Source organism: Protopterus annectens, chromosome 4.part0, assembly GCF_019279795.1.
Source record: "Protopterus annectens isolate FY-2018-M chromosome 4.part0, PAN1.0, whole genome shotgun sequence".
NCBI lineage: Eukaryota > Metazoa > Chordata > Ceratodontiformes > Protopteridae > Protopterus > Protopterus annectens.
Genome location: NC_056733.1, coordinates 827,171,133 through 827,197,260, shown reverse-complemented (window position 1 = coordinate 827,197,260; position 26,128 = coordinate 827,171,133). Strand labels below are relative to the sequence as shown.

The 26,128-nt window shown below is 39.1% G+C and overlaps 1 protein-coding gene across 3 annotated transcripts; it reads left to right on the top strand.

Moving 5' to 3' along the window:
- The first annotated feature begins 9,563 nt into the window (after positions 1–9,563).
- LOC122799601 (protein yippee-like 1) lies at positions 9,564–25,276 on the top strand. 3 transcript variants are annotated; one of them, XM_044068773.1, is made up of 5 exons: positions 9,564–10,287; positions 17,131–17,328; positions 19,115–19,158; positions 23,029–23,137; positions 23,246–25,276. In XM_044068773.1, the coding sequence occupies exons 2-5, from the start codon at positions 17,212–17,214 to the stop codon at positions 23,333–23,335; spliced, it is 360 nt and encodes a 119-aa protein (XP_043924708.1). In that variant the 5' UTR covers positions 9,564–10,287; positions 17,131–17,211; the 3' UTR covers positions 23,336–25,276. The 3 variants fall into 3 exon arrangements, with proteins under 3 accessions (XP_043924708.1, XP_043924706.1, XP_043924707.1); XM_044068771.1 differs by having other exon boundaries at positions 17,042–17,328; XM_044068772.1 differs by lacking the exon at positions 9,564–10,287 and adding an exon at positions 10,302–10,364 and having other exon boundaries at positions 17,042–17,328.
- Positions 25,277–26,128: the final 852 nt, after the last annotated feature.

Genomic DNA, 26,128 nt, shown 5'->3' with positions numbered 1-26,128 from the left:
TTTAAGGTGGAGGTGGGACTACATCAAGGATCAGCTCTGAGCCCTTTCTTATTTGCAATGGTGATGGACAGGTTGACAGAAGAGATCAGACAGGAGTCCCCGTGGACTATGATGTTTGCAGATGACATTGTGATCTGTAGTGAGAGTAGGGAAGAGGTGGAGGAGACCCTGGAGAGGTGGAGATATGCTCTAGAGAGAAGAGGAATGAAGGTCAGCAGGACTAAGACAGAATATATGTGTGTGAATGAGACGGAGGACAGAGGAATTGTGAGGATGCAGGGAGTAGAGGTGGCGAAGGGGGATGAGTTTAAATACTTGGGATCAACAGTTCAGAGTAATGGTGAGTGTGGAAGAGAGGTGAAGAAGAGAGTACAGGCAGGATGGAGTGGGTGGAGAAGAGTGTCAGGAGTGATTTGTGGCAGACGAGTACCAGTAAGAGTGAAAGGGAAGGTCTACAAGAGGGTAGTGAGACCAGCTATGTTATATGGGTTGGAGACAGTGGCACTGACAAAAAGGCAGGAGTCAGAGCTTGATGTGGCAGAGTTGAAGATGTTAAGATTTGCACTGGGTGTGATGGGGATGGACAGGATTAGGAATAAGTATATTAGAGGGTCAGCCCAGGTTGGAAGGTTTAGAGACAAAGCCAGAGAAGCAAGATTACGTTGGGTTGGACATGTGCTGAGGAGAGATGCAGAGTATATTGGGAAAAAAATGCTAAGGATGAAGCTGCCAGGTAACCGGAAAAGAGGAAGGCCTAAGATAAGGTTTATGGATGTGGTGAGAGAGGACATGCAGGTGGTTGGTGTGACAGAGCAAGATGAAGAGGACAGGAAGAAATGGAAACAGTTGATCTGCTGTGGCGACCCCTAACAGGAGCAGCCGAAAGATGAAGAAGGAGGAGTGAGTCTTGGTTTTGCTTGGGATAGCCCGATCCATGCACTCTTGTAGGTGGTCATAGAGTGGCAGATCCTGGCACCCGACAGACAGCTTACAGTAACCTTCTCCTTGTTCAGGCTAGTGAGCGGGACATCAGGTTGCCTGACTATAGAGTCACCTATTACTAGTGTGTTGGGTGTGTTATTTAGCCTTAAGGGCTGCGATTGCGTGGCACACTGATTTTGTGAAGTATGCGTTTCATGGTTTGTGTTGAGGGGTGGAGGTTGCTTGGATATCTGCTTTGGAGGTCTCTGCTGCTTTTGCAGATTTTTATTTAGAGCCTCCGAGTATGTTTTTGTTTGTTTATTTGTGTTTTTTGCTGGTGCAGGTATGATAGGTCTATGTGAGACTGGTGGTGTGGTGCATGTAATTACCTTCTCCTCATGACTGGCTGTTCCAGTCTTGGGTTGAGAGAGCTTGGCCTCTAGTTTGGCTGTATAATTGCATCTCTCGCATATATATGGCGTTGGGTGGTAGGAGGAGAGGGTTGTCAGTGTACATGAGGCAATTGTAACATTGCCTCAAGATGCCCAGATTCACCAGCTGGACTGGAGAGTACACCTGAAACTGCCCTTTGGACATGCCTAGATAGGTAAGGTGGGTTGTTTTACTGATTGTCCTGTAGGGACGAACAGAGAGCCTTGTAGTATAGCTAGGGTTTATTAGTGCTTGCTATGAGTTATGAACAAGTGCTAGATTGTAAAGTGAATGGTCTGAGTGCTTAAGTTGAAGGTTTGACTAGTTTCAAGGGAAAAACTGAAGAGGAGACTTTGTGGAGCTAGAAATAGTTTAACCCTAGTCAACCAGTGCTGCCCGGCGTGCAAAACCGCGCACAAGTGGGGTTTAAAGCAGGGAAATGAAAGAGATAGGAATTAGCCCAAAATGGCCAATCAACTACTAATTTCTGGGCAGAAACCGCTCCTTCAAGGACAAATAGGCTGTTCAAAGCTCCCCACTCTCACTGGTGAACAGAGAAACTTCCTTCTATCCATGTAAGTTATGGGCAAACACAGAAACTTTGTAATACAGCCCTGAATTCAGCAAGGACCTGAAAACCAGACTATACTAGCTTAGAAAGGCAGAAATAACAAGTATCTTTTTTTTCTGAAGGCAAAAAACAGTTAGTAAAACACTTTAAATGCACAAAAAAAGGCTATCGCACTTGAGTGTGTAGCCTACAACAGTTACAAACAGTTACTTTAAACACAAATACGACTTTTTCAAAGTGCAGGTAACAATAAGTACACTATGTAACAAAAACAAGCTTTTTTATATCACAGAAATGCTAGAAATTGGCACTTTAGGTGGGAATAGCTACAGACAACAGGTAGAAGCAGGAAAATGATACTTAAATCACTCCAAAGTCTCTCTTTAGTCTCTCTGCCGTTGTAAAACTCTGCAGGACACCACGAGGAGCTTGCCGAGCTGTAATATGTTTTCCATAATGGGGAGGTTGTTGCCAGGTGGTATATAGGTTCCTATTGTATTTATGTATTTTTTACAGTTAATCTAGTTTTGTATAAATCATTTCAGCATTATCAAAGTTAGGGGCATTACGATTAATGGCTTCAATTGTATATATTAGTTATAATATTAGCTTTAGTTAGTAGTCTAAATAAAATCATTATTGAGTTGACAACGAGAGCAGCACTAATTCAGAATGGGGTGGCACTGTCCTTCATACTTACTAGTAAGAGAAGGGCAAGTGCCCTAGTTAGGGAAGAATGTTGTACCTGTATCCCTGATATTGGATTTGAGATAAGGGAGCTTTTAGATTAGATTGAAGATGTAGCATAAAAAGGTATTATCGAAAAGCAAGGTAGCTGGCTTAACTGGTTAAACACTACTTGTGGGTCACTGGGGACAGAGAGTTTGCTCCTATTTCTCCTCATCAGCATTGTGGTTGCTTTGTCTTCCTGACTGGTGAATGTGTTATCTTTTATATTACATAACTAAATATACCTGCATTCACAACTGGGTAAGAGAGACAAGTGTGTGTCATAGCCATGCAAGCATTATAAATGGAATTACAGAGGTGGACAAACAATTTCTAAACATTTAACAAAAAAAATAAGCACATTGGAAAGTGTATTTTCTCTACACACACCAGAGAACAACATATGTATGTCCTTATGTATGTCCAGGGGGACTATTGCAATTAGGAAATATTCAAATATCTCAATAGTAATGAATAGTAATTAGTGCGAACAAGTCTCAGAACATCCTGGTCTAGATGACATGTGTTCTGCTGCGAACAAAATCCCATTTAAATTAGTATATGCATAATGATATTAGTATTATAACCATGTTAATGATATGCTAATAGAGAAATTAATAGTGCTTTATTTCATAAATAGTAAAAACGTTCATCTAAATGCATCCTAGTTCATATCATGATTCTCACTGCTTGTGGTAAATGTAATATATTTCAGCTTTAATTATATTCCTCATACAGCTTTCCAAGCTTTCAAAGTAAAACCTTGGCAATAAAATCATAGAAAAGATTTGATTTTCTTAGATGTTTGTATCACATTGACTCAGCACATTGCTGCACAATTAATATTTAAACCAATAAGCCAGGCTGGCTTGAGGCACATTTGGGGATTTCAAAGTATGAACTATAATATAAATATAATAATAACAATGATGATGACAATGGTAAGTAACTGGCAGACTGCTTCCATACTGCAAGCAACAATTCATTAGTAAACACAAAGGACAGCATTATTTGAGCTACTGTTTATCTCACAACTAAAAACAGACTTTCTTATCTTATGAAAGCAAATGGACTGTTATGCCTCTATTCATTATTTAAGAAACATATTAAAAGTGATATGGTCAATATCAGAATTACAACTGACAAGAAAATGCTAATCAGCAGGTTCAGATAAAACTTTCCAGACAAATCTGCTCAAAGGATAAATGTTCAATTACTATGATCCCTCATTTCTTCCCCTATCACAAGTAGAAGGAGAAGATAAAATAACTTTGAACCATTTTAACTATAATACTGTATTAGTCTAATGTGACAAAATTCAGTTTTAACTAAATAAAAGCTGTAACCACATGGCAGTATAGTTATTTAACTTTGAACTGATAAAGGTCTTTTTTACTTGTTAAAATGAAACAAAACTACAGTGTGTGAGTTTGTGAATATACAGCTGTTAGTACATTTCCAGGTTACGTCTAATAAATCTTCAACACTAAAAAGAAAAGATGCAAGTATCTGTTCTTAATTCAAAAACAGCAAACAACAATCTGACATTTTACTCAAAAATATATGGTGAAAATAACAAGCTTTAAGTTTATTCAGAATTAGTTCTCCTGGTAAGAAGATTAATTATATTTTTTTAATCCCCCAAGACATAATGCACTTCTTCTCCAAGACATTTTAATCCTATAGTAACTGCTGCTCGATGAGTTTGCAATTAAATTAGTTTAGACTGATTACTTAAAAATAGATAGACTGATGGGGTTTAACTTTTTATTGATTATTCTATGTATTCAGCAACAAGACAAGACATATATGCACACCAATGTTTCTTTTTTGTAAAACATTAGACTGTCAACATTTCAAAATTGCGTAATTCAAACAGGATAATTTGAAGTACTGTTTCTATTATGGTCTTATTCATTTTATCTCTATATTTAGATTATGTTTTTAAACTATTTATTAACAAAATTTGAACTTGTAAAAAATCATAAGTAGTTGTTTTGCAACTTGGGAAATTAAATTACCTAGATACGGACTTCCTACAGCTACAGCTATAGGAACTGGATGTTCAAAGATGAAAAAAAAATAATAGGATTATTGTAAAGGGGAGAGAAAGGATGGAAACAAGCAACTCAGAGGACAAATAAAGTCTATCAAAGCCAAATTTCAGGTAAGTTTGGCCTCCCAAGCCAAGGACAACCACAAAGCATTCTTTAGCTATGTCCGCAACTTCAAAGGCGAAAGACAATTGTGTGCAGAGATCATTGTAAATGGAGCCACCTGTACTGAGCCAGAAGATATAGCAAGCCTCCTGGCTGATAAATCAAGCTCAAACTTTACTCCTCTCTCCCCCAACCTTCCCTCAGGAAATATCATTGAATATAACTCCCCCTACTATCACTAGAGAACAGGTCCTTAATGCTCTCTCTAAGACCAAGAACACTGCATCAATGGGTCCAGACAATATCCCAGGATGCCTTTTAAATAGCACGAACCATGACCTATCAGGGCCTCTGGAATTACTTTTTAACTGTAGCCTCCAAACAGGCTTCATGCCTCATGAATGGAAAAAGACAACAGTCATCCCTCTGCACAAAGGTGGGCCATCTACAGACCCTGGAGACTACAGACCCATAAGTCTCACTAGTCTTCTATGTAAAGCCATGGAAAGAATTATCATAGAGCTGATCAACAGAGATATAGTAAACCTCCAGACACTGGACCCAACCAGTTTGGTTTTGTAAAAGGGCAGATCATGCCTACTCAACCTGGTGGACTTCTTTGAGAAGGTCACCAAAGCAATGGATGAGGGAAAAATCATTCACACTGCCTATCTTGACCGGGCCAAGACATTTAACACAAAACCCCACTCAGGCATTGTTGACAAACTCAAGAAGTTAGGTACAAACCCATATGTCACCCGGTGGATAGCCAACTGGCTCACAGACAGGACCCAGGAAGTTAGAATTGGGGAGTCCACCGCTACAAAGAAGCCAGTCATAAGTGGAGTCCCTCAGGGATCAGTCCTTGGACCGCTCCTTTTTGGCATTTACTTCTCAGAAGTCAAGGCCAATGTCAGTGGTCTCTGTCTGACTAAATTTGCAGATGATTGCAAATTAGGAGCTGTCATTGAATCTCACACCGACACAAATGCTCTCCAGGAGGGGCTGACACAGACAAACAACTGGTGTCAGAGTCATGGACTAAAACTAAATGCCAAGAAATGCATAACAGCATCCTTCGGGAAGTCATCCATCCCTGCTAACTATCATACTGGACAACCCACCCCTTAGAGTTGACCCAGTAGTCAGGGACGTAGGGACACACACATAGATAGTAATCTAGCCTTTGATCATCACATGTCTACAGTAGTGAGGAAATCATTCTATGTTGCACAACTTATAAACAAAGGTATGGCATCTAAGTCCAAGGAAGTCATTGTTCCACTGTATTCGGCATTCATCAGACCTACCATTGAGTACAATGCCCCTTTGGTATGTATCTAACCAGGCATATCCAACAACTGGAACGTCCACAGAGGTTCCTCACTAAAAGAATACAGGGCATAAGTAATATGTCCTATGCAGACCGCCTCAAGGCCCTATCCCTGTATTCTGTCTCCTACAGGCTTTTGAGGGGAGATCTATGCCTGGCATACAGGGCATTGTCAGACCCCACTCTGATGGACCTCCTGCATATCCACAAAACAAACAGTACCAGAATTACCCCTTGTAAAGACTTAAACCTTGCTGTGATATAAATAGGACCTGCTGGAGAGATAGGTATGTATCCCAGAGACTACCCTGTCTATGGAACAAGCTCCCCATCCATGCGAAGCAGAGTGCCTCCCTAATCCAGTTCAAGTGCAACTTAGACAATTTGATGGGAAAGTGGAAATTCATCCCTGGTTTGGCACCTATGTTCATAGGCGTGTACTAGGCTAATATTTCTACTTGTTGTGTAGTGACCCGAGTGCATGTGTTACGTGACGGATCTTGGCATCTGATAGACAACTGACTGTCACCTTCTCTTTGTTCAGCTTAGTGAGTGGGACATCAGTGTGCCTTACAATTGACAAACATTGGCTTTTAAACCAGAAAGTTTAAAGGGATGGAAAGACTGCCCAAACGGCCAATAAACTACAATTTCTGGACCAGAAACCAGTCCTCTTGTGGTAGATAGGCTACCTAGTGCTTACCACTCCCACTGATAAGCTAGAAGGCTTCCCTCCAACACAGAAAGGTCTTGGGGGGCTCAGAAACTTAAAAAACAGTCCTGGATACAGCAAATCTGTATCTGAACTAGGCTAGTTACAGGAAAGGCGGGAAACAAGCTTAGAACTTTTTTTTTGCAGAAAAGCAGTTAAAACAGTAGCAAATTCAAGGGGTGGCGTAAGCCATACAGAATCGGGCTAGGCTTATAATTGCCCCAGGGCAGATAGCCTAGCATGAACCTAGAAAAAGCACTTTAAATGCAGTACAAGCTGGCACACTTGAGTGTGTAGCAATATTAAGGCAAATACAGTTTAAATAAATGCAGATAAATTAAAAATGACAAAATGCAAGTGCAGAGAGCAGTGAATTATGAAAAAATCAAAGTGGATGTCTCCGATGCAAACAGGTAACATGTAAATGGTTCATCTCCCAGGCCCATGCTTACACTTATCAAAGGCATCAGAACTTCTTACAGATTTGGGATGCATGGCCAGGCTTAAAAAGGCCCTTGTGGTTGTTAGCCTAGTAAACACCTATGAACCTATAAGTATGGAATTGAAATGCATGGCATTATTGACTGTAACTCTCAGTCATTTACCAAAGAGCAAACATTTTATGAAGGGAGGTAAAAACACCTGACAAAATCTGAGACAATCAATATCAGATAATTTAGAAACAGCAGTTACATCTTTACCAAGGACTATGGTTATTGTTAAGAAAATGCATGTTGCTGTAAAATCTTGTGTTCTATAACCTTATTTTAAGTGAATTGGTTGTCCCTGATTTTTGACCTTTGTCCCTGAATTTTTTTTTTTTGGCTTTTCCCTAATCCTTCAGCAGAGAAGTGGAGAGGCATGGGTCCCAGTGGACCAGGACTTGTGATAGTTTAATTTTTGATGACCCTTGGTCATTTATTTAACTCATCAGGCTTCCCTTAAGGACCCAGGCTTACTTTAAGGATTCATGCGGATCAAGACTTTCTTCATAGTCAGCTGATTTTGACTAGAACAAGTGATCTGCATCAGTTTCCCCTCTGTTCCTCATAAAATTACAGTAGAAACCAGTGATGACTACAATGGCCAAATACTATCCATTTTAACGGAAGAAATGCACAATGCTTTGAGAATGCAGTTAAGATTATCCAGAAATTATTGCTACATAATTACAGTTACAAAGACCTGTTATGCTAACTGAAAAAGTCAGATTTGTATCCGCTTTTTGACTCATACAGTTGATGTGTGCCTCATAATAGCTTTTTCCACTGAAGACCACTTCTGAATGCTTCAAAACTATGTTAATGTACAAATTATTATTATGGTAACTTTCTCATGTGAATGACAACAGCATTTAAAAACACTCCTTATTTGAAGCCTGCGCCTCTCATTATGTACCTCTCAACAGTACAGATTTCCGCAGAATGTTCAGAGTTTTGCCATATATTTGGTCGTTTTTCAATAAAATTGTGTTTTTCTGGCAAATTAGTGGCAAATCATTAAAGATTTAAGTTAGAAAATAATGACAGACATTTACCCTTCAGAAAATCCATGCTAATGCAAAACCAGTTATTCTATCAACTTCCTTAAGTTCGTAAGAGTAATATTTAAAAATTGTCCCTATTTTTTGGGCCTTTGTCGCACTTTTAATCATAGCTTTGTCCAGATTTTTTTCTCTAAGAGGTCGAGAAGTATGGAACAATAGTCAGTGTTGCAAATAACAATGCAGTTTGGGAGGCAAACATGTAAACTGCATCTGAAAAATACTGGAAGACCTGCCTACACATGATATATTGTGTTAAGTGCACTAGCATGGTAAACTAACTAAATAAAACGTTCAAGTATTAACAGGAAAAACAGTATAAATGCAAGCCGCATTTTGTGAACGACGCATCTAATTCAAGTCCGTAATATATACAGAGGTTCGTATGTGTTTAGTAGGCTACCAAATGCTTTTTAAGTCTAGCCATGCAACCCAGCTATGTTTCTATTACATACATACATATTGATGATACATATATATCAGCAGAAATAACAACGGTCACATTTGAGGTGTAGAAGAAGGCCAGGAACTCCCGTTATTTACATTTTGACCCGACACCTGTTTGAAATAACGAGGATATTCTCTGCGCACAGAACAATGGCGGTTTTAAAACCGTACTGGATATTTCCTTCATAATTTAACTATTTGTTTTACTTTTTTTGTTGTTATGGTTGGGGGGTACAAAATATATGGCAGGAAACGCCTACATTTTATTTGTGTGTAGGGAGAGTAAATGTCTACATTGTGTAGTTCACCGACTGTTTAACGTATTATGAAGACTGGCAAAATTCCAGCTTCGTCAGCTTCCCCAGAAAACACCGTACTGTTTAAAATATAACGACATATTTTCGAATAATCACAGCAATGAAGCTCATCAATCTTCCATTCCGTATAAGAACCCACTTTTTTCCTACACAGTCAAATTACTTTCTACTCAACGGTTTATTTCAACTTATAGCATAAACAAAGATCAGAATAAGCTTTCACATGTCTGCTTTCCCTATTGTTCAGAAAAAAATAACACGTTGTGTTGTCATTCTACGCTCCGCCTTATACGTACATTATATACCGTATCTACCCAATCAGTAATGTTATTAGCTCTAACGGCACTGTTGCTATTGCTTCTTCTCCACCTTCCTCTGAAGCTGCCGTCATCGGTTGTTACGGTCTCACACGCGCCAACTGGAGACTCCAAACACGTCTTTTGTCTCCAAACCGAAAGAAGTGATTGGTTTTTGCCCGCGTGCTGAGGAGTGGGTGGAGATACAGAAGATCCATTACTAATATTGGCTGAGATAGAGAAAGGAGCACGAGATGATTGGTTAACGTCATAGTGTAACTTTTTTCTTTCTCTACTGTAACGGGCAGTCAAGACAAAAACAAAACAAAGAGGAGAGAAGAGCAGTTGAGGAAACGAAGACCACGAGTAGTTCTAAGTATAAAGCATAAACAGCTCCCTTGAAACAACATCCAAAAATTGTTATAGGCACAAAGCCTAGTTAAGTGCGAGGTACTTATATGAGTCCCCACGATAGCGCGACAGCGGCGGCAGTGCCTGTTGTCGAACCCTGGACACGCGACAGACTTATTCAGTATTTCAAACTGTTTTTCATTGGGGAAAAAAGTGTGGAAAGCAGGTGAGGTAGGGGGCGAAGAATTCATATCCCAGCAGTGTTAAAAGGCTATATTTCTTGAAGAAAATGAAATATAAAACGGTGGAATCTTGACGGAGATCCGAAGGGGCTACCGTTGGCCGTACACGCAAGGTTAAACTCCGACTGGTTGGCATATTAGATCCGGTAACAGCGCTGCGAATGTAAAGGACTTAAGACAGTTGGAACTGGTTACTCAAGAGTTTCTTTTGTCAAGACCGTAAGAAGCAACCTGGTAAGAAGTCGCTGTGCACGTTGTCGAGTTTGATGTCGGTAGGCTGGTGTCGAACCACATCTAACGTGACATATCTAGTAATGTCTGACAGTTTTATTTTTTGTTGTTGGGGGGGGGGGGGGCATTCTTGACACTGGCAGTTGGGGGTTGTCTTCGATGTAGTAATTTAAGGAGTGCATATATATATGTATAGTAAACCGTGTCTGCTACCTCTTAGTTATGGTACCAGTTCCTGGTATATACGAATAAGGACATTCGAGTACAATTTGCATTGACAAGTGTAGCGTGGCAGGTCTTCTCCTTCTGGTTTTAGTATTAGACGCATTTCCCCCTTGCAGGGAGCCCTATTATTGCGTCTTGTCATCATGAGTATTTTTGTCTGCACTTAGCTGATCACGGGAGACCAGTCTGTTGACCTGTACGTTTGTAAAAACGGGCTTGTTTAATCACCCGATTTGAGTAAATATTACTGTAGTGCAGCTGATGTAGGAAAAGGAGTTTGAGCTTAAAGCAGAATGATGCAGAAGCTGTTCTGTTTCCTCAAACCTAGTGGCATTTCGGTACGTTGCACATTAAGCATGTACCAATGACGTGTGCAGTATTTTTGTTGTTCCTGCTTAGGAAGACTTTCTTGATTGACAGTGTATGCCACATACCACTTTAGAGGAAGAAAATTGGATAAAGCCATAATTAAGAAGCTACAAAGTTCCAAAAATAGAGACACTTTAAATATTATTATTACAAACTTAGCTTATAGAATGACAGGTTTTGCATTAGCATGAATTTTCTGTCTGAAACTCAAATGCCTGCCATTATTTTTTTGTCTTCAGTCCTGAATGTTTTGCCAGAAGACCAAATTTTTTATGAGAAACAGTCCAAAAATATGAAGCAAAAATCGGGGGGGGGGGGGGGTATGCATTTACGTGTGTGTTGTGAGGGTGTGGGAAAATGTACTGTTTCCTTGTAGATTTCTTGCTTTATTTAAATCGACAGATTACCATGCTGTATGCCTGTAAGGTTATGTTGGGAGAAAATCAACAACGTGTTGGTACTAATCAACTTTATAATGTGTGTGTATACAGTGACATGAGATCATGGGGTTTCTGAAGTGTAGTCCACATCTTTTGGTGAATGCACAGCATCCTGGTTCTGTGTTTTGTGTATCTACTGTAGCAAGTTTTAAACAATTGACTTTCTAAAGTGCATTGGATTTCTCATCTAATGTCTCAAGGGTTAACTTGTTTTCTTCCTTGGAACAGCTTTTATTTTCAGTGTCCTAGCAATTGGGCCACGTGTAGTTGTGTTAAATGCTATTATTAGAAGATGTTGTGTTTTTGTTGAAATAAAGGCTGACAGATTGTTGCTTCTTTCACTTTTCAGATTAAGACTTTATGAATGAAATGTTACGCTTGCAGACTTGCCCTAATTTGCGGTATACTTAATTTATCAATTTTGGTGGTGTGCTGGAATAAGATTTTTAGGGGGGTGTAGTTTCTTTGCATTGTAATATGAGGTGGCATTTTGTCTGTGTTACATGTTCTCTAATTCCACTTCAGTCAGTGTATTATGTAATGAGTTTGCACACTTTGGAGGGGTTTCTCAAGGATGGAAGATAAATTCTATTTGACCTGAGCCTAATTTATACTAGACATAAAGGTTGTATGGTCATCAGATAAATGCAGGTAATTGATACAGCAATGCCTGTTTTTTTTTAAGTCTGTGGTTGCTGCAGCAGAGCTTGCATTAATGTAATATTTCTCTTATTCTGATCTCGTCAGTTTGGCATACTATTTTTGTACACTTGAAAAGTGTATTGGTCTCTTATAGAGAATGCTGTCTGGAGAAGTTAAAACATTGATTCTAGAATAAAAAATAAATACAGATTGCAAACACTTTCAGTGTCAAATCATTTCTGTGTTTGTAGTTCCCAGTTGCACGTAAATTTTTAAGAAATTTAGGTTGCATCTTTTGCAGGACAGTATTCCAGTGGAAAATTGTAAAAGGGTTGTGAAAACATATAGATGTGCTGCATTTGAACAACGTGAAGCACTATACTTGTGGGAATGGTTATTTTGTTGAGAGAGTGTTTGAGCACTCTTTGAGGGCAGCTGTTTGAAATCATTTGAGTGAAGGCTTTGAAGAGTTGAGTTGGAGTTCAGTTGGATCTGTTATCAGCAGTAATTGTTTTGCATTTTGCTTTTAGTTTTTGTATTTGTTTTGGGGTGAGTTGTGCCCTGGCCTGGCCATGTTTATTTCTACTGAACCGGAAGATGATCTAAGACAGTAACACAGTTGCATTATCTGAAGACATTCACTTGGTTAGGATTAGAATTTTAAGACTTTTTATGTTAAAAACATTGTTGAAAAGACTTGTGCCGAAGTGGTTTCACAGTTACATTTTGTCTTTGTGGTTAGAATTGTTTTGAGTGGAGTATGAAGTAATGACCTTTCACATGGACTGGGAGGGACTGCCTGCAGTTAGTGTTTGGAGTGTAGCAAGAGCATATGAATTACCAAGATGCAGTTCCCTGTGTCATAATATAGATTTCTGTCAAAAGTTTCTGTTAATTTGGAATGGTTTCCATGGGCATCTTAGATGCCTACCATCTTAGAATCTATCTTAACTGATAGTCACCTTAGTTGTCAGTTTTTGCTCTTGTACTTTACCCCTGGTAAGACCTCCTACCATCTTAGAATCTATCTTAACTGATAGTCACCTTAGTTGTCAGTTTTTGCTCTTGTACTTTACCCCTGGTAAGACCTGAAATCGATTCTGATGGATAGGTGTTGTGCCCCCCCCCCCCCAAAGTTGTTAGAAGTAAATAACTGCTATTTGGTTATCTGAACTGGCTGAACAGAAACATTGTGTGATAGCTTTTAATTATTAGAAATTAGATTATTTATACATTATACATGTGCATACAAGGAATTTACAAACTGCATGCTAGTTCACAATCTGTATTTTAGAGGTAGAGCAGTTTGTCACTTGTGTGGTCCAAGTTGTACATGTTGGCATATAATCATTATTCCTAAAACGGTTATGGGTATTGTTTAATAAGCAGTTGCAGATATTGTCATTCTTGAGTTTATTTTTGAAGCTAATCAAGTTTTATTGTGAATGGAAGCTGTTGGAGTATAATGAACATTATTCCTAAAACGGTTATGGGTATTGTTTAATAAGCAGTTGCAGATATTGTCATTCTTGAGTTTATTTTTGAAGTTAATCAAATTTTATTGTGAATGGAAGCTGTTGGAGTAAGCACCAAATGAGCTGGATGAATTTGGAAGATATCACTTCACTGGTCAGTCTGAAGGGAAGTTTTATTAACAGCGAGTTGTCTTTATTCTTGTGGGAGTAAAGTGTAGCTCTAATTGACTTATTTTGTAAGGAGATGACTACCTTAAGTCATTCTTAACTATTTTTAGGCAATCCACTATTGAGGTCCAAGAGAATCCCAGAGACCTGCTTTTCTTTTTCTCTTGCTCGGTGCTTTATATTGCCAGATGCTCTTTGCTCCTGCAGGACGTGGGATATTTTAAGCCTAGCCAATTTCCCTTTCAAAGATGAGTCAAACCCAGTACCTGCGAGGTAAATACCTTAACCGTTATACAAACAAATCCTTGTAGTTCATTCTCTTTGTCTTTTTATTGCCATAAATGACTGAGGATGCCAACATGTATTCTGGGTAATATTGGTCTAAACCACTTTAACATCTTGGAGAGGGGAGTTTTATGTGGTCACTTTTCAAAACCCATGGTTGCTGTCCGCACATCTTTTGGCTTTAATGCTGGCAGCATTGGCTGTGTCTGTGTGCATATGAAATGCATATTGTAAACACTTCAGAGTCTTTTTTGTAAATGTCAAAGAAAGCATTTTAGTTGCATTCAGCATCTGTTACATTACTGTATGCTGGCATTCAGTCCACTAATTGGAAGCCCTTTTTGGATTTGAGTATTTTGGCATGGGCCCATTTTATGGCAAATTAGTAGTAGCAGGTATCCAGGCTAAACATTAATGTGTTTTTTGGATGAGTGTGCTGTCTTTGGGCTAACACTATATCATTGGAGTTGCTATGATCGAGTAGTGACGCCGGGATCACCTTGGAGAGTCACTTTCTGGTAAGTCATATCCCAGGAGAATTTCAGGCTAGATCTTGGCTCACCAAGACTGATCCTTCATCAAAAGATGAGAACTAATTATGTTCAGGGAGGAGGAGCACACACCTACTTCCTTGCAAAGTGGTGGTTAGTTTAGCATTGAACCTGTGCCACCTCGATGGTAACATTTCACAAAAATTCCAGAAATGTAAGTAATAAAGTAGTTTAGACTAGATACATAGAACAACTGTATGTGTGTGTTCTGGTGGACAAGCAGAGTACAATGTACAAGACTGGAATCAACTGTTTCACATCTCATTTCCTGCCATATTGTCTAGCTTCCTTTTTGATGTGGATCTCATACAAAACAACAAGCTATTCAGTATTGTAAGTTGGTGTCTGGCAGGGTAGCTTTGATTCTCATAGCTCTTATTTGATTGAGCAACAACACATTACTGCTTGTGGTGCCTTTCCTACCCAAAGGGCATTTTATTTGACAAGTCTGCTTTAATCTGTCTTCACATCTTTCTGCTGACTGCACAGATGTGCCAGTTATGGTAGTTGCATATTGGTTACTATTTTTTCCCCCTAATAGTTTCAGAGGAATCCTTATGCAGAAGACCTGTGTGGCACTGCCTACTAGTTCAGGGGTCTCGTACTCAAATGGCAACTAAGGCTGCATGAGGTTTTACACAGTTTGTCCAGCCAGAGAAATTTTTTCTCCTCTTCTCATTGGTAGATTTGGTAGGTCAGTTTTCTTGTAGTCCTTCCTTTCAAGGTCTGTTAGATTTGTCTCCATCACTGCTATGGTGAATGTTTATTGCAGTAAAACTAAAGGTGCTTTCTTGCAGGCAGGTGTGAAGATGGGTCTGCTTGTTCAGCATGTTTTACCCCCTCTCTCATACCCTTTTCATTTCACTTTATCCTTATTTTTGTGCTAGTTGGTATGAGATAGATGAACACTCAACCAGTGTCAAATTGCACATGTATGTGTCATCAGATGTAGCCTTTGTTGTGGGAGAGAGTGTTTTTCATTCATTTATTTATTTATTTATTGGTGGTGTTGACAGGCAAGCCCACTGGGCACATGTCCCTTTTCAAAGTTCGCCTGGAACACTGTCAGTTTAAGTAATTTACTCAGAGTAGGGTGGGGGGAATCCTTAGGGCTGTGAGATCCCTTGAAACAGGCTGCCCCGTTGGCATTATATACACTTCACCAAGCACATCCACTGACATTTACTGATGCACAAGTCCTGACACTGTGTCAGTATATACATACACATAAACTCACCTCTCTGTTCTGCCTGGCCTGCACATTACGGATCAAGTAACTGTCAAAGAAGTTATTCTAGTTTTTTTTTTTTTTTTTTTCCCTCCTTGTATGTGCAGGGAACACATCATACTAACCCACTTTCATCTGTAGAAAATAATTTTGCAGTGGCCTTTTCAGTCTCCTCTCACAACCTCCTGGGTGATGCTGACAAGGCTATTAGAATGAAAAAGGCAAGGAAATGGCTTCCATTTCTAGGAGACAGTACAAAGATCATGTTGTCACCCAGAGATTGGGATTTTTTTGGCCCTCATTAGTTCTATAAAGGCTCTTTATTTGACCCACTTAGGTAAGTACTTGACTAGGCTCTTTATTTGACCCACTTAGGTAAGTACTTGACTAGCTACCCTTGTGGGACATTTTTAAGTTTAGACAATTTCCCTTATGGTTCTTGAGTTAACCTGCCTTGTCTGGTGTATGTTTAACTGCATGCATCCCACCATTGATAATCATGCGCTACCCCTGGTGAGATCATACCATGTATAATCTGAGGGGACCCATGCATGAGATAAAACATTTAAGAGCTGCCTCTGTCCCAAAAGGAGCATTATACTCGGACCAAATGAGGGCTGAGTAAAAGGGAGCAATGACATCTGTAGGTGTAGTCGCAGTCCTTTTGTTTGTAAGCTATGCAATATAGAAGGACTTAATTACACTAGTGAACACATGGTAGAAAGTTAGGTCACTGTCCACATGTTTTGATATCCTGTGTCTTATCTGTAAGCCAGATGACAATCCAGCGGGTAATGTAGGAGGTTATTCCCAGGATATTTAGGTTTTCTACTATGTCTGAGTGGAGGATTGTGTCAAAATCCTTTACTAGTTTGAGGTATGCAGTGTGTTTTGTTTTACCTTTATCCATTATTTTGGTGATCTTTTCAAAATCGCCATGTTGAGTAAGCTTTACCTGCTTTTGACAGATCTAAAGTAAGATGCATAAATTAACCAAGGATGTCTGTGGGTCATTTAATGTTGAAACTTTGTTAGAACTGTTTGTTAAAGGTGGGGCAGGGTGCTATCTGAATTAATATTCTAAATTATTTAGCATTGTAGCCAAGGTGAAGATCATTAGTACAGTTATGGTGAAAGCTGTGATGCCTTGTGTGTTTTTTTTGGGGGGGGTTGGTGACTTGAACATGGAAATGTACAGTAGAGTAGATGGTTTTCTGGCAGAATGTTCCCAAAACAACGGTCTTGCGTGATATTGCTAACCAAACATTTTAAATGTAAATGTTTCATCACAATTGTAGTTTATTTCATTCTGCTAGTGTTATAGAATGTTTGTGATGCCCATTCTGATGTATCTTGGAATATTTGTTTTGATAGGTTGTGACGGTTTCTCTTTGTGACATCTGTGTGGAAACGTGCCACACACACTCTCCAGATCAACAACGGCTTTTGCTTGCATTTTCCAGTGTTTCTTCTGTCAGCGAGTTCAGCAGAGCTGCACATCGTCCAGCACCAGTCCGGAGCCCAGTGACGAGCTCCCAGCAGAAATGGTAAAGATGACAAAGTCAAAAACCTTTCAAGCTTACCTTCCTGATTGCCACAGAACTTACAGCTGTATCCATTGTCGAGCACATCTTGCCAACCACGATGAGCTTATTTCTAAGGTAACAGATTTATGTGCATTTGAAACATTAAGCAGAAATGCCATATGGAGCTGGAAACTGAAGGTGGGAGGGGTGTACAGAATGATTTGTTGCACTGTGTAATCAGTCCAGTTAAAGGGACAGTTTCTTGGTAGAGGAAATAATAACAGTAAACTCTATAGTGTTAAATAGCCTAATGGTGCAATCATAACATGTCATTGTTCACAGATTACATGCGAGTTGTGCAACCCATCCTTGCAGTCGTAACATGGTGCCACTGTTCACAGATTTACATGTGAGTTGTACAACCCATCCTTTTTAGGGAGTGTCTTGTTTTGACGGTGATGTTCATTTTGTAGTTGTCCATTGCATATTATCAGTCTTGTTTAGAAAATGCAGTTGGCCAAAAACAAACCCGGTGATACTTCCACCCATGGTAACCTCTCCAGGATGTGATGGTTAGCTTTCTCACTTTGGTCTGTTGTATTCTGCACATTGGGCAGCTGAGTTTACTCAAATGACTCTGGGCTGCCAGAGTTTGTTTGGAGGTTATCAGTTATCAAAGATGATGACAAGGTACATTGGCCGGTGGCTGGACATTGGGCTTCCATGGCAGGGCATCCCTTGTGTTAAGAATACTGCAGCAGCGAAGGCAAGGACATCTACCATTATAAGGTTGTATACAACTGTGCTTTTCTACTGCAACTCCTTCAAAACAAAAGTGGTGGTATTCGAAAGGCAGGGCTTGGTTGAATTTGTGAGAGGTCTTAGCCTATGTAATGCATTAGTAATTTGAGTCTGCGGCATTCAGCTTTTTTTGGGGTGTGTTATAGTAAATTGTTTCCTTGTTCTGGACAGTTGTTCATCTGTTCCCTTTTCCCTGAAATTTGAAATGTATTGGAAACAGTTTCAAACTTGTGACAGAAGAATGGGTTGGAAAACATAGTATTCAGTTATTCCCACTTTGGGACTGGTATTTGCTTGAAGGCATACTTTGTAAGGACATAGTGAATTCCTCAAGATGGAAGGTGAAGAATTAATAGAAATTAGAAAGTAAAAATATTGGTTGTTGGGGCAGATGCATTGAAAGGAGATGTGCAAATCAGATTTGATAAAGATGACCTGTCTGCCTAAATTGTGTCCATATGTTTAAATGACGTTAATGTAAGGGATGTGTTGTCAACAGTACAGCCCATCAAAGGTAATAAGGATTGAGAACAGTGGCTTCAGATGTATGCAGGCAGCTGCAGAATGCCCAAAAGCAAAATTCTGGTACTGAAAAAGACCAGTAAATAAATGCCCTAGGCAGTGGGAGCTGAAGCTTATGTAAACTTCTATTTTTTTCGACTTGTACCCCCATATCTATAGATGCATACTAATTTGTTTTTTTCTTTGTCTGGGTTTTTGTTTTATCTGGAATGACTGCGTGTGTCTCAGACTTCTTGTGAGCAGGTAGCATTGTCAATTTTATGTCTTTGCTAGCTGTTCAAGAAGAGCAATTATTTTTTGCATTCAGGTGTCGACAGCGAAGAAAGGTGGGAGTGGAATTGGTTAATGCGAGAAGCTGCTTTTTGGTGGGGGAGGGGACTTTTCACACAGAAGTTCAAGTCTGTTTGACTGCTTATATGTTGTTGACTAGATGCTTGACAAATAAAGTGAATAGTGCAGTTCCTAATTTGTCTTGTGGGAAGCACAAAGGGGGGGGGGGCAGTGTTTGCTCATATTCATCTTGGCAATATGTGTACTTGAAGTTGTTTTTAATTCGCTGATAGCAATATAACTGATCTTGTTTCCTTTCTTCCCTTAGTCTTTTCAAGGAAGCCAAGGACGGGCCTACCTTTTTAACTCTGTGTAAGTTTGACTTTTGCTTTTTAAGGTACCGTGTGTCTGGTGTTTTGCTGAGTGGGTTTTGTGGCATGCATCTCTGTGTAAGGATGATAACAGCCACTGTTAAAGCTCAAACAAACAGTCTTTGTATGTTTTTTGAAAGACATTTGCTGTATGCCCAGTCACTTTATTCCCCATCATTGACACTGCACTGCTTTCAAGTAAAAGTTTATGTAGTTACATCACTGTGTTTTCTGCCCTCTGAAAAAATAGTTATGAAACTTAAAATGTCTTACTTTCTGGAATACAGTACACTCTTCATAGATTGGATCACCTACTGTATTTTGACTACCATGTAGAATTTCAGTTTTTTTTATGTATTCTGTATAAGTGAAACCCTGTAGCTGCCTTACAGTTTACATGTAAGATGGGAATATATGTTTCCAGATCAAGTCAGGTTTTAAGTGTTTAGGTTAGTACATGCCATAGATACACAAGGGAAAAACAACAGTGCTGGCTATAAAGTCCATCATTTTGTAAGGAATGTGCTTCTTCGTACCATTTCCAAAGCTGCCAATACTGACTTTCCTGAAGATGCCAGAAAGAGTGTTCACACGGGAAGGACTTGCATTGTCATGCCAGTAACGGGCAGTCTTTTAACACTAGAGTGGATTGCCCATTTCAGCTAGTTAGGGATTTAAGTGCTCCTTAAGGCAAACACCATGAATGGTGGCATAGTATCATATCCAAAAATTGTTTTCACTCTGTATGCTAAGGTAAACCAATGCTGAGACTACACGATAACTATGAAAGTGATCACATGGACTGTAAAGATGCCAGGGCTGGGAAACCCTAGGTAAAACCCTGCATGAGTCTAGGTGTGGGGAGGACAAGTTCATTTATTTAAATTATTTCACCAGGTAAGGTTACTAGACAAGAGCATTCCTTTTTTAAGGGGTTGTCATGGGATGGGTAAAACAGTTGCTGAGAGTCCTTCATTAGGTAAGTAAATGTAAAAAGAATCAAACCCTGTACCTGGGCTACAGGAAGCAGCTTATTAATAGGTCAGTCTTAATCCTCCTTATTAATGGCACACTGCCTTAGCAGCAGGTATTGCCGGGTCTGTGTTTGAGTGTTGATCATCAAAACTGCTAGATGTGCAGAAATGCAATTTTGAATTTTGTTCTGAAACCCTTAGGTGTATCTTCATTACCCAAATTACCCTTAAAACAACTTCTATTAGATGAAGCTGTTAATTTCTTTAATTCTACCTTCCTAGCCATTCTTAATCACCACGCTCCATCCAGATCTATTAGGATTAAGGCCAAGTCTGCCCCATGGCTTTCTAATGAAACCAAACACAACATTCATCTCAGAAATAAACATTGGGCCAAATGGAGAAAGACTAAAAACCCTGCTTGACCAACAAACCTTTAGACAGCTAAGAAATGACACAAAGAAGGCCATACTCTCTGATGAACAAAACTACTACTTACAATATCAACAACCTAACCACAACAACCCACAGAAATTTGGGCTAGCATTAAGCAGTTACTCCACCCAGGTCAAGCCACTACACCTAACCCTCAAAATACAGATAGGAAAAATCCCATCCATACAGCTAATACCTTCAATACCTTCTTTACAGATGCTATCCAAACACTAGCTAGTCAACTGTCACATAATACCTTCACATTACCTTCATACTCCTCTACCCCACCTCCCACTTTTCGTTTCAAACCTGTCCCAACAACATTTATCCAAACCCTACTGAATAAACTAAAACCATGCTCACCTTCTGCAGACCTACTGCCTTCTGAATATCTACAGCTATCATCCAAGGCTGTTGCCTATCCTATTTCCATACTGATCAACAGAAATATTACTGAAGGTTACATCCCCACCTTATGGAAAGTCTCCCATATTATCCCCTACATAAAGGTGGACATTCCACTGAGCTATCAAACTATCTCCCCATTGCCCTTCTTTCACCTTTAGCAAAAATTATGGAAAAATGTATCCATAAACAACTACTCCACCACTTAATAGAAAACAATCTACTTTCTGTCAACATGGTTTCAGACCTTCACACAGTACTACCACTGCCCTCCTTTCCTTTACTGACTACATTAACAGGAACCAAAACCTGAATAATCTTTCTTCTGCTCTATTTATCGAACTGTCTAAAGCATTTGACATGGTAAACCACCAAATTCTCATTAACATACTTAAATCTCTGTCTAGACCCACTTTCCATAAAATGGTTCCAATCCTACCTTGACAAATGACAGCAAGCAGTACTTTGGCATAACTCCTTATCCACCCAACTACCTGTTTCCTTAGGTGTCCCTCAGGGGTCCATACTAGGACCTCTTCTTTTCTCTATATTTATTAACGACCTTCATCTAGCTATCCCACAAGCCACTTGTATACAATATGCTGACGACTCCACATTATTATGCTCAGCTACATCCTCCCATGACCTTCACTCTCTCACCCAAAATATATTCAACATAGTTGAACAATGGTTCACTCAGCATTGCCTTCTTTTGAACCCAAAGAAAACCAAACTTCTCCTCTTCACTCCAACTCAAAAGTCCTCTCCTCTACATTTCTCTGTGGCATCTACCAATGGCACAATAATATCTCCAGACTTCACCACTAAACTACTAGGGGTCACCATCGATAATAACCTTAACTTCGACATCCACATCAACAATACTATAAAGACTGTCAACAAAAAAATTGGCACTCTCTATAGGATTAAACGCTTCCTTTCTCCTACTGCTAAAACTACTATCGCCCACACTCACCTGATCTCTACTCTCCTTTATGCCTCACCCGTTTTTACTAATCTCTCCAAGAATAATCTCAACAAATTAGAAATGTCCTATAATAACATTGCTAGATTTGCTACAGGCAACCCATTTCGAACCCACAATTGTATACATTTAAACCAGATAGGATGGTTAGAACTTCAACACCTGATTAAATTTCACCAACTAACCATTGCCCACAACATTCTCTATAAACCTTCCAGCACTCCAAGTTTAACAAACCTCATTACCCCCTATAAAAATCTGAAGTCCTTACGCTCATCACACAAACTTCTTGTATACACCTCTAAACCTCATAACAGGGCTGGGGATTCTCTCTTCTCTAATACTGTTGGCAAATCCTGGAATCTTCTCCCTAGTGACCTAACCTCACTCACCTCTTTATCTCTCTTTAAAAACAGACTTAAACTCTACCTCAAGTCATACTGGCTATGCCCCTGTGCCAAACCTGACTAGTCCTTTACCTCTACAAACTCAATTTACCCATCTAGTTCTTACTATCCTCTGATACATCTTCCATCTTACTGTACTTTTTCTTATCTACCTTTTTCTACATTTTTATATCCTCTTTACATACAATTGATTTACTTAACAAAAGGTGTCATCACTACACATCCAACTTCCTTTTCTCTATTTCCTACCTAACCTGTACTATGTCTCCATACACTCCACTTAATACTATTTTTTTTTTTAACTCTTAACCTCTGTGTGCATCCTTTTAAAATCTTCCAGGCTTTTACTGCACTGTACCATTGTCAATGACTTTTTTTTTTTTACTATGATAATTGTTATTTTTTATTATTGTAATACCTGATGTTTGTGTATTGTTTGTACTTATACTTTTGAAACATGTCTTTGGAGCTTTTCTCCCCGGGCCTCTACTGAAAATGGACATATATCCAGTTAGACTAGCCCGGTCAACAAATGTAAAATAAATAAAAAAATAATAAAATAAATAAACTTATATGTATGAAAGGTGTTAACTACTGGTGTGATTCTTTATAATTTGGTTTCCTAATATTTGCAGTTTGTCATTTTTGCTTTTTCTTTCTTGCAGAGTGAATGTGGGTTGCGGTCCAGCAGAGGAACGTGTTCTTTTAACGGGACTGCATGCTGTGGCTGACATTTATTGTGAAAACTGTAAAACCACCCTTGGTTGGAAATATGTAAGTTTTGCTTGCAGTTTGTTGCTTTTTAGCAGAGTTTTCAACTTTTTTGCTGTAAGTATAAAGTGTTTTGCTTTTTTAGTAAAGCTGCATTTTTTTTTCCTCCAGGAACATGCCTTTGAAAGCAGTCAAAAGTACAAAGAAGGAAAATTCATAATTGAACTTGCTCATATGATCAAAGACAATGGTTGGGAGTGAAGGAATTTGAGTGCCATCAGTGCTGTACAGCATACAAGTTGAGATCCTTGAAAAACTTTGTCGTTTTTTGCAGAAGAAAGATGAGGATATTTTAACTGCGAGGCCTTTGAGAAACTTAAACTGTGGCTTGATGGTGGTTGTAATGGAGTATTTTCAGAACTGCCTGTGACCATTTTGGTGTATTTCTGCATATAAATTACCTCACATAGTCTCCCACCACTTCTAGTCCAGAGGAATTTGGAAGCACATTTTTTCCCCTTCTGTTTGGGAGGGAAAGAGGTGCACATCTTGGTCAGAAATGTTGCTGGTTAGCATTTTACATTGGCCTTTGTGTGTCTTTGTATTTCCACGCATGCTTTGTTTACAATTTGTGTTGTAATGTGGTGCTCTGGTTCAGCAGCCATGAAAGTAACGGTGGGTGTTCTTCGTCAGTAGCAGTACCCCCCCACCCTAAGTTTTGGAGTAGGGTTAGTTTCAGTGTTGCTTACTCGTGCTTTTAGATGCTGACTTGTGGACCATTGCATCAACTTTTTCAGCGTGTTGTTCCTCCTTAATTTTATAGTATTCTAAAAAGGGATCTCTCACAAAGGCATTCACTGTGGCTCCTTTCCATTTTTTTCTTGGGGGAGGGGGGAATACTGTAAATTTTATTTGGACATTTATCCCGTGTAGATTTCAGCATTCCTGTTTGTGGGGTTTCTATAAATTAAGCAGGACATTGAATGTTACTGGGAAATTGGATTCCTGACTCCTGTTATTGTAGGCTGAAATGCTGCAGGTGTACAGATATATGGCCAGTTCTTGTGCATGTTCATCATAAGTAGCTGTTGTTTTGAAAAGTCATATACATAGCTGCTTTCGGTGCAGAATTGTTAAAGCAGAAAGTACAGGGGTTCTTTTTTGGGGAACGTTTTGGGTATTTTAGTAGTTTTGTACTAATGGTTACATTAAGGAAGCATGTACAGCTTTCTGTGGTTGCATGGGAAATATCATTAAGCAGCTTGGGGAACACTGCTGCTGCTTTTCACGTCTATTCAACTCTCTTCCATCTTAAGGTATGTACCCACTCCATCCAGTGAACGGTCTTTGCAGGAAGTGGCGTACTGTATGCTAGCTTTTGTACTCTCAAAACACCTAGTCTAGTTTCTGTTTTGCTGGATGTTGAATTTGTTAAGCTAGTTAAGTGTCCCAACAACCATTTACATTTGGATATCCTAAGGGGTGGGGCAGGGTGGTGTAAGGAATGTAGCAGTGCTTTTTTTTTTCTCTCTCCTTGGAAAGGTTACTTTGCATTTATCAGAAGTAGGAGCTTGGTCAACCAGTAATGGTCAGTGTTACATAATGTTATGGCTGGTTCCATGTAGCATCAGTTTAATGCATTGAATGTGTATATGGGGAGGGGGCAGACAGATAATCAGATGTTGGACTCTTGAACGCAGGTAGTTCTCTGTAGTTTTCAGCATGCTAACAATTTCTGTATTTGGGGATTATTGAGAGCATCTAAAAATGAGACAGTACAAGCTGACAGTTAACTTGCTCCCAGTATGACTGGTGTAACGGTGTATTGGTTTGCTGGCTGAACCATTCCCGGGTGCATATTGTCTGAAGACTAAAAATTATACTGTTGATACAGTTCACCTGTGTTGGCAAGGTGTGTGTAGCATTGTAGACTTAATTTATTGTATTTAAGAATTCTCTAAACCCTTTCTACAAAGATTGCCCCAACTATAAGCTCTCTCAAAAGAGCTAATGTGCACAGTTTTTTGATCTTTTAACTATCCAGATGACTTCCCATTGGGGGCCATGCAGCTAACTTATTTTCAGGCATTACATCTGTCATATTTTCTTCTGCATCTGGTTCCATGTGTCCCCACCAAAATAACACTACAAAGCACTTTTGATTTTGCTGTAGTCAGCGGATTTGATGCCCTCCAGTGATTTGATATATTTTTTGTTAAATTTTATGCATATCTTTATTCTCCTATTTCTGAGACATCATGTTCACTATAATCCTGTTACTGCTGGCAGTTTTTGGGGAGGGGCCATTTAGAACAAAACTGTCTGACATTATAAGCTTTCAAAACTTTACTGCACTTTAGTGTTCTAACAGACTGATTTGAATTGTTATTTAATGTGTGGTTACATTGACTAGGTTATTCTTTACAGAAAGTTCTGTCTATTCAGTGCATTACATGGACATGTCACCTTAGGGGCTTTAGGTGGTATTGGGGGGTGGGGGCTTGTTCACCAAATATATATAAATATATAGATGTAATAAAGACAGCTTTGCAAAAAAAAAAAGTCCTCATGAAACACAAGAACAGCCTTTTGCTTATTTTATATGCTTTGTAATGATGTACTTTGCTGATTAATGTTCATTTTTTTGTGATTAATGTGCAGCACACTAATGATTAGTGTGCTTCTAGAAGATGACTTGCTGTAATTAGCATTTTTTAATGCTGTCATCACAGGTAAATTACAGGAACTGGGCTAAGTGGTCTGTGTCATCCTGTCTCCCTATAGTGCTAGCTTCTTTCTGGTACAAATGGGGACGTTGGTTGCTGAAGTCTGCTGAAGAAGGTGGAAGGGCCAGGTCTGGTCACCAGTCCTGAATCCTTTCTGTAGCAGACCATAGAAATACATACTTGAAACAAAAGATATATAAAATACACACACAAACATTATATATATATATATATATATATATATATATATATATAGTATATACTATATATGTGTGTGTGTGTGTGTATATATATGTATATATGTATATATATATATATATATATATAT

Bases quoted from the DNA above. Each gene is read 5' to 3' on its own strand.
- LOC122799601 (XM_044068773.1), top strand. From the start codon at position 17,212: ATGGTAAAGATGACAAAGTCAAAAACCTTTCAAGCTTACCTTCCTGAT. The intron at 17,329-19,114 runs GTAACAGATTTA...TTCTTCCCTTAG, and splicing joins ACGATGAGCTTATTTCTAAG to TCTTTTCAAGGAAGCCAAGG. The intron at 23,138-23,245 runs GTAAGTTTTGCT...TTTTTCCTCCAG, and splicing joins CCACCCTTGGTTGGAAATAT to GAACATGCCTTTGAAAGCAG.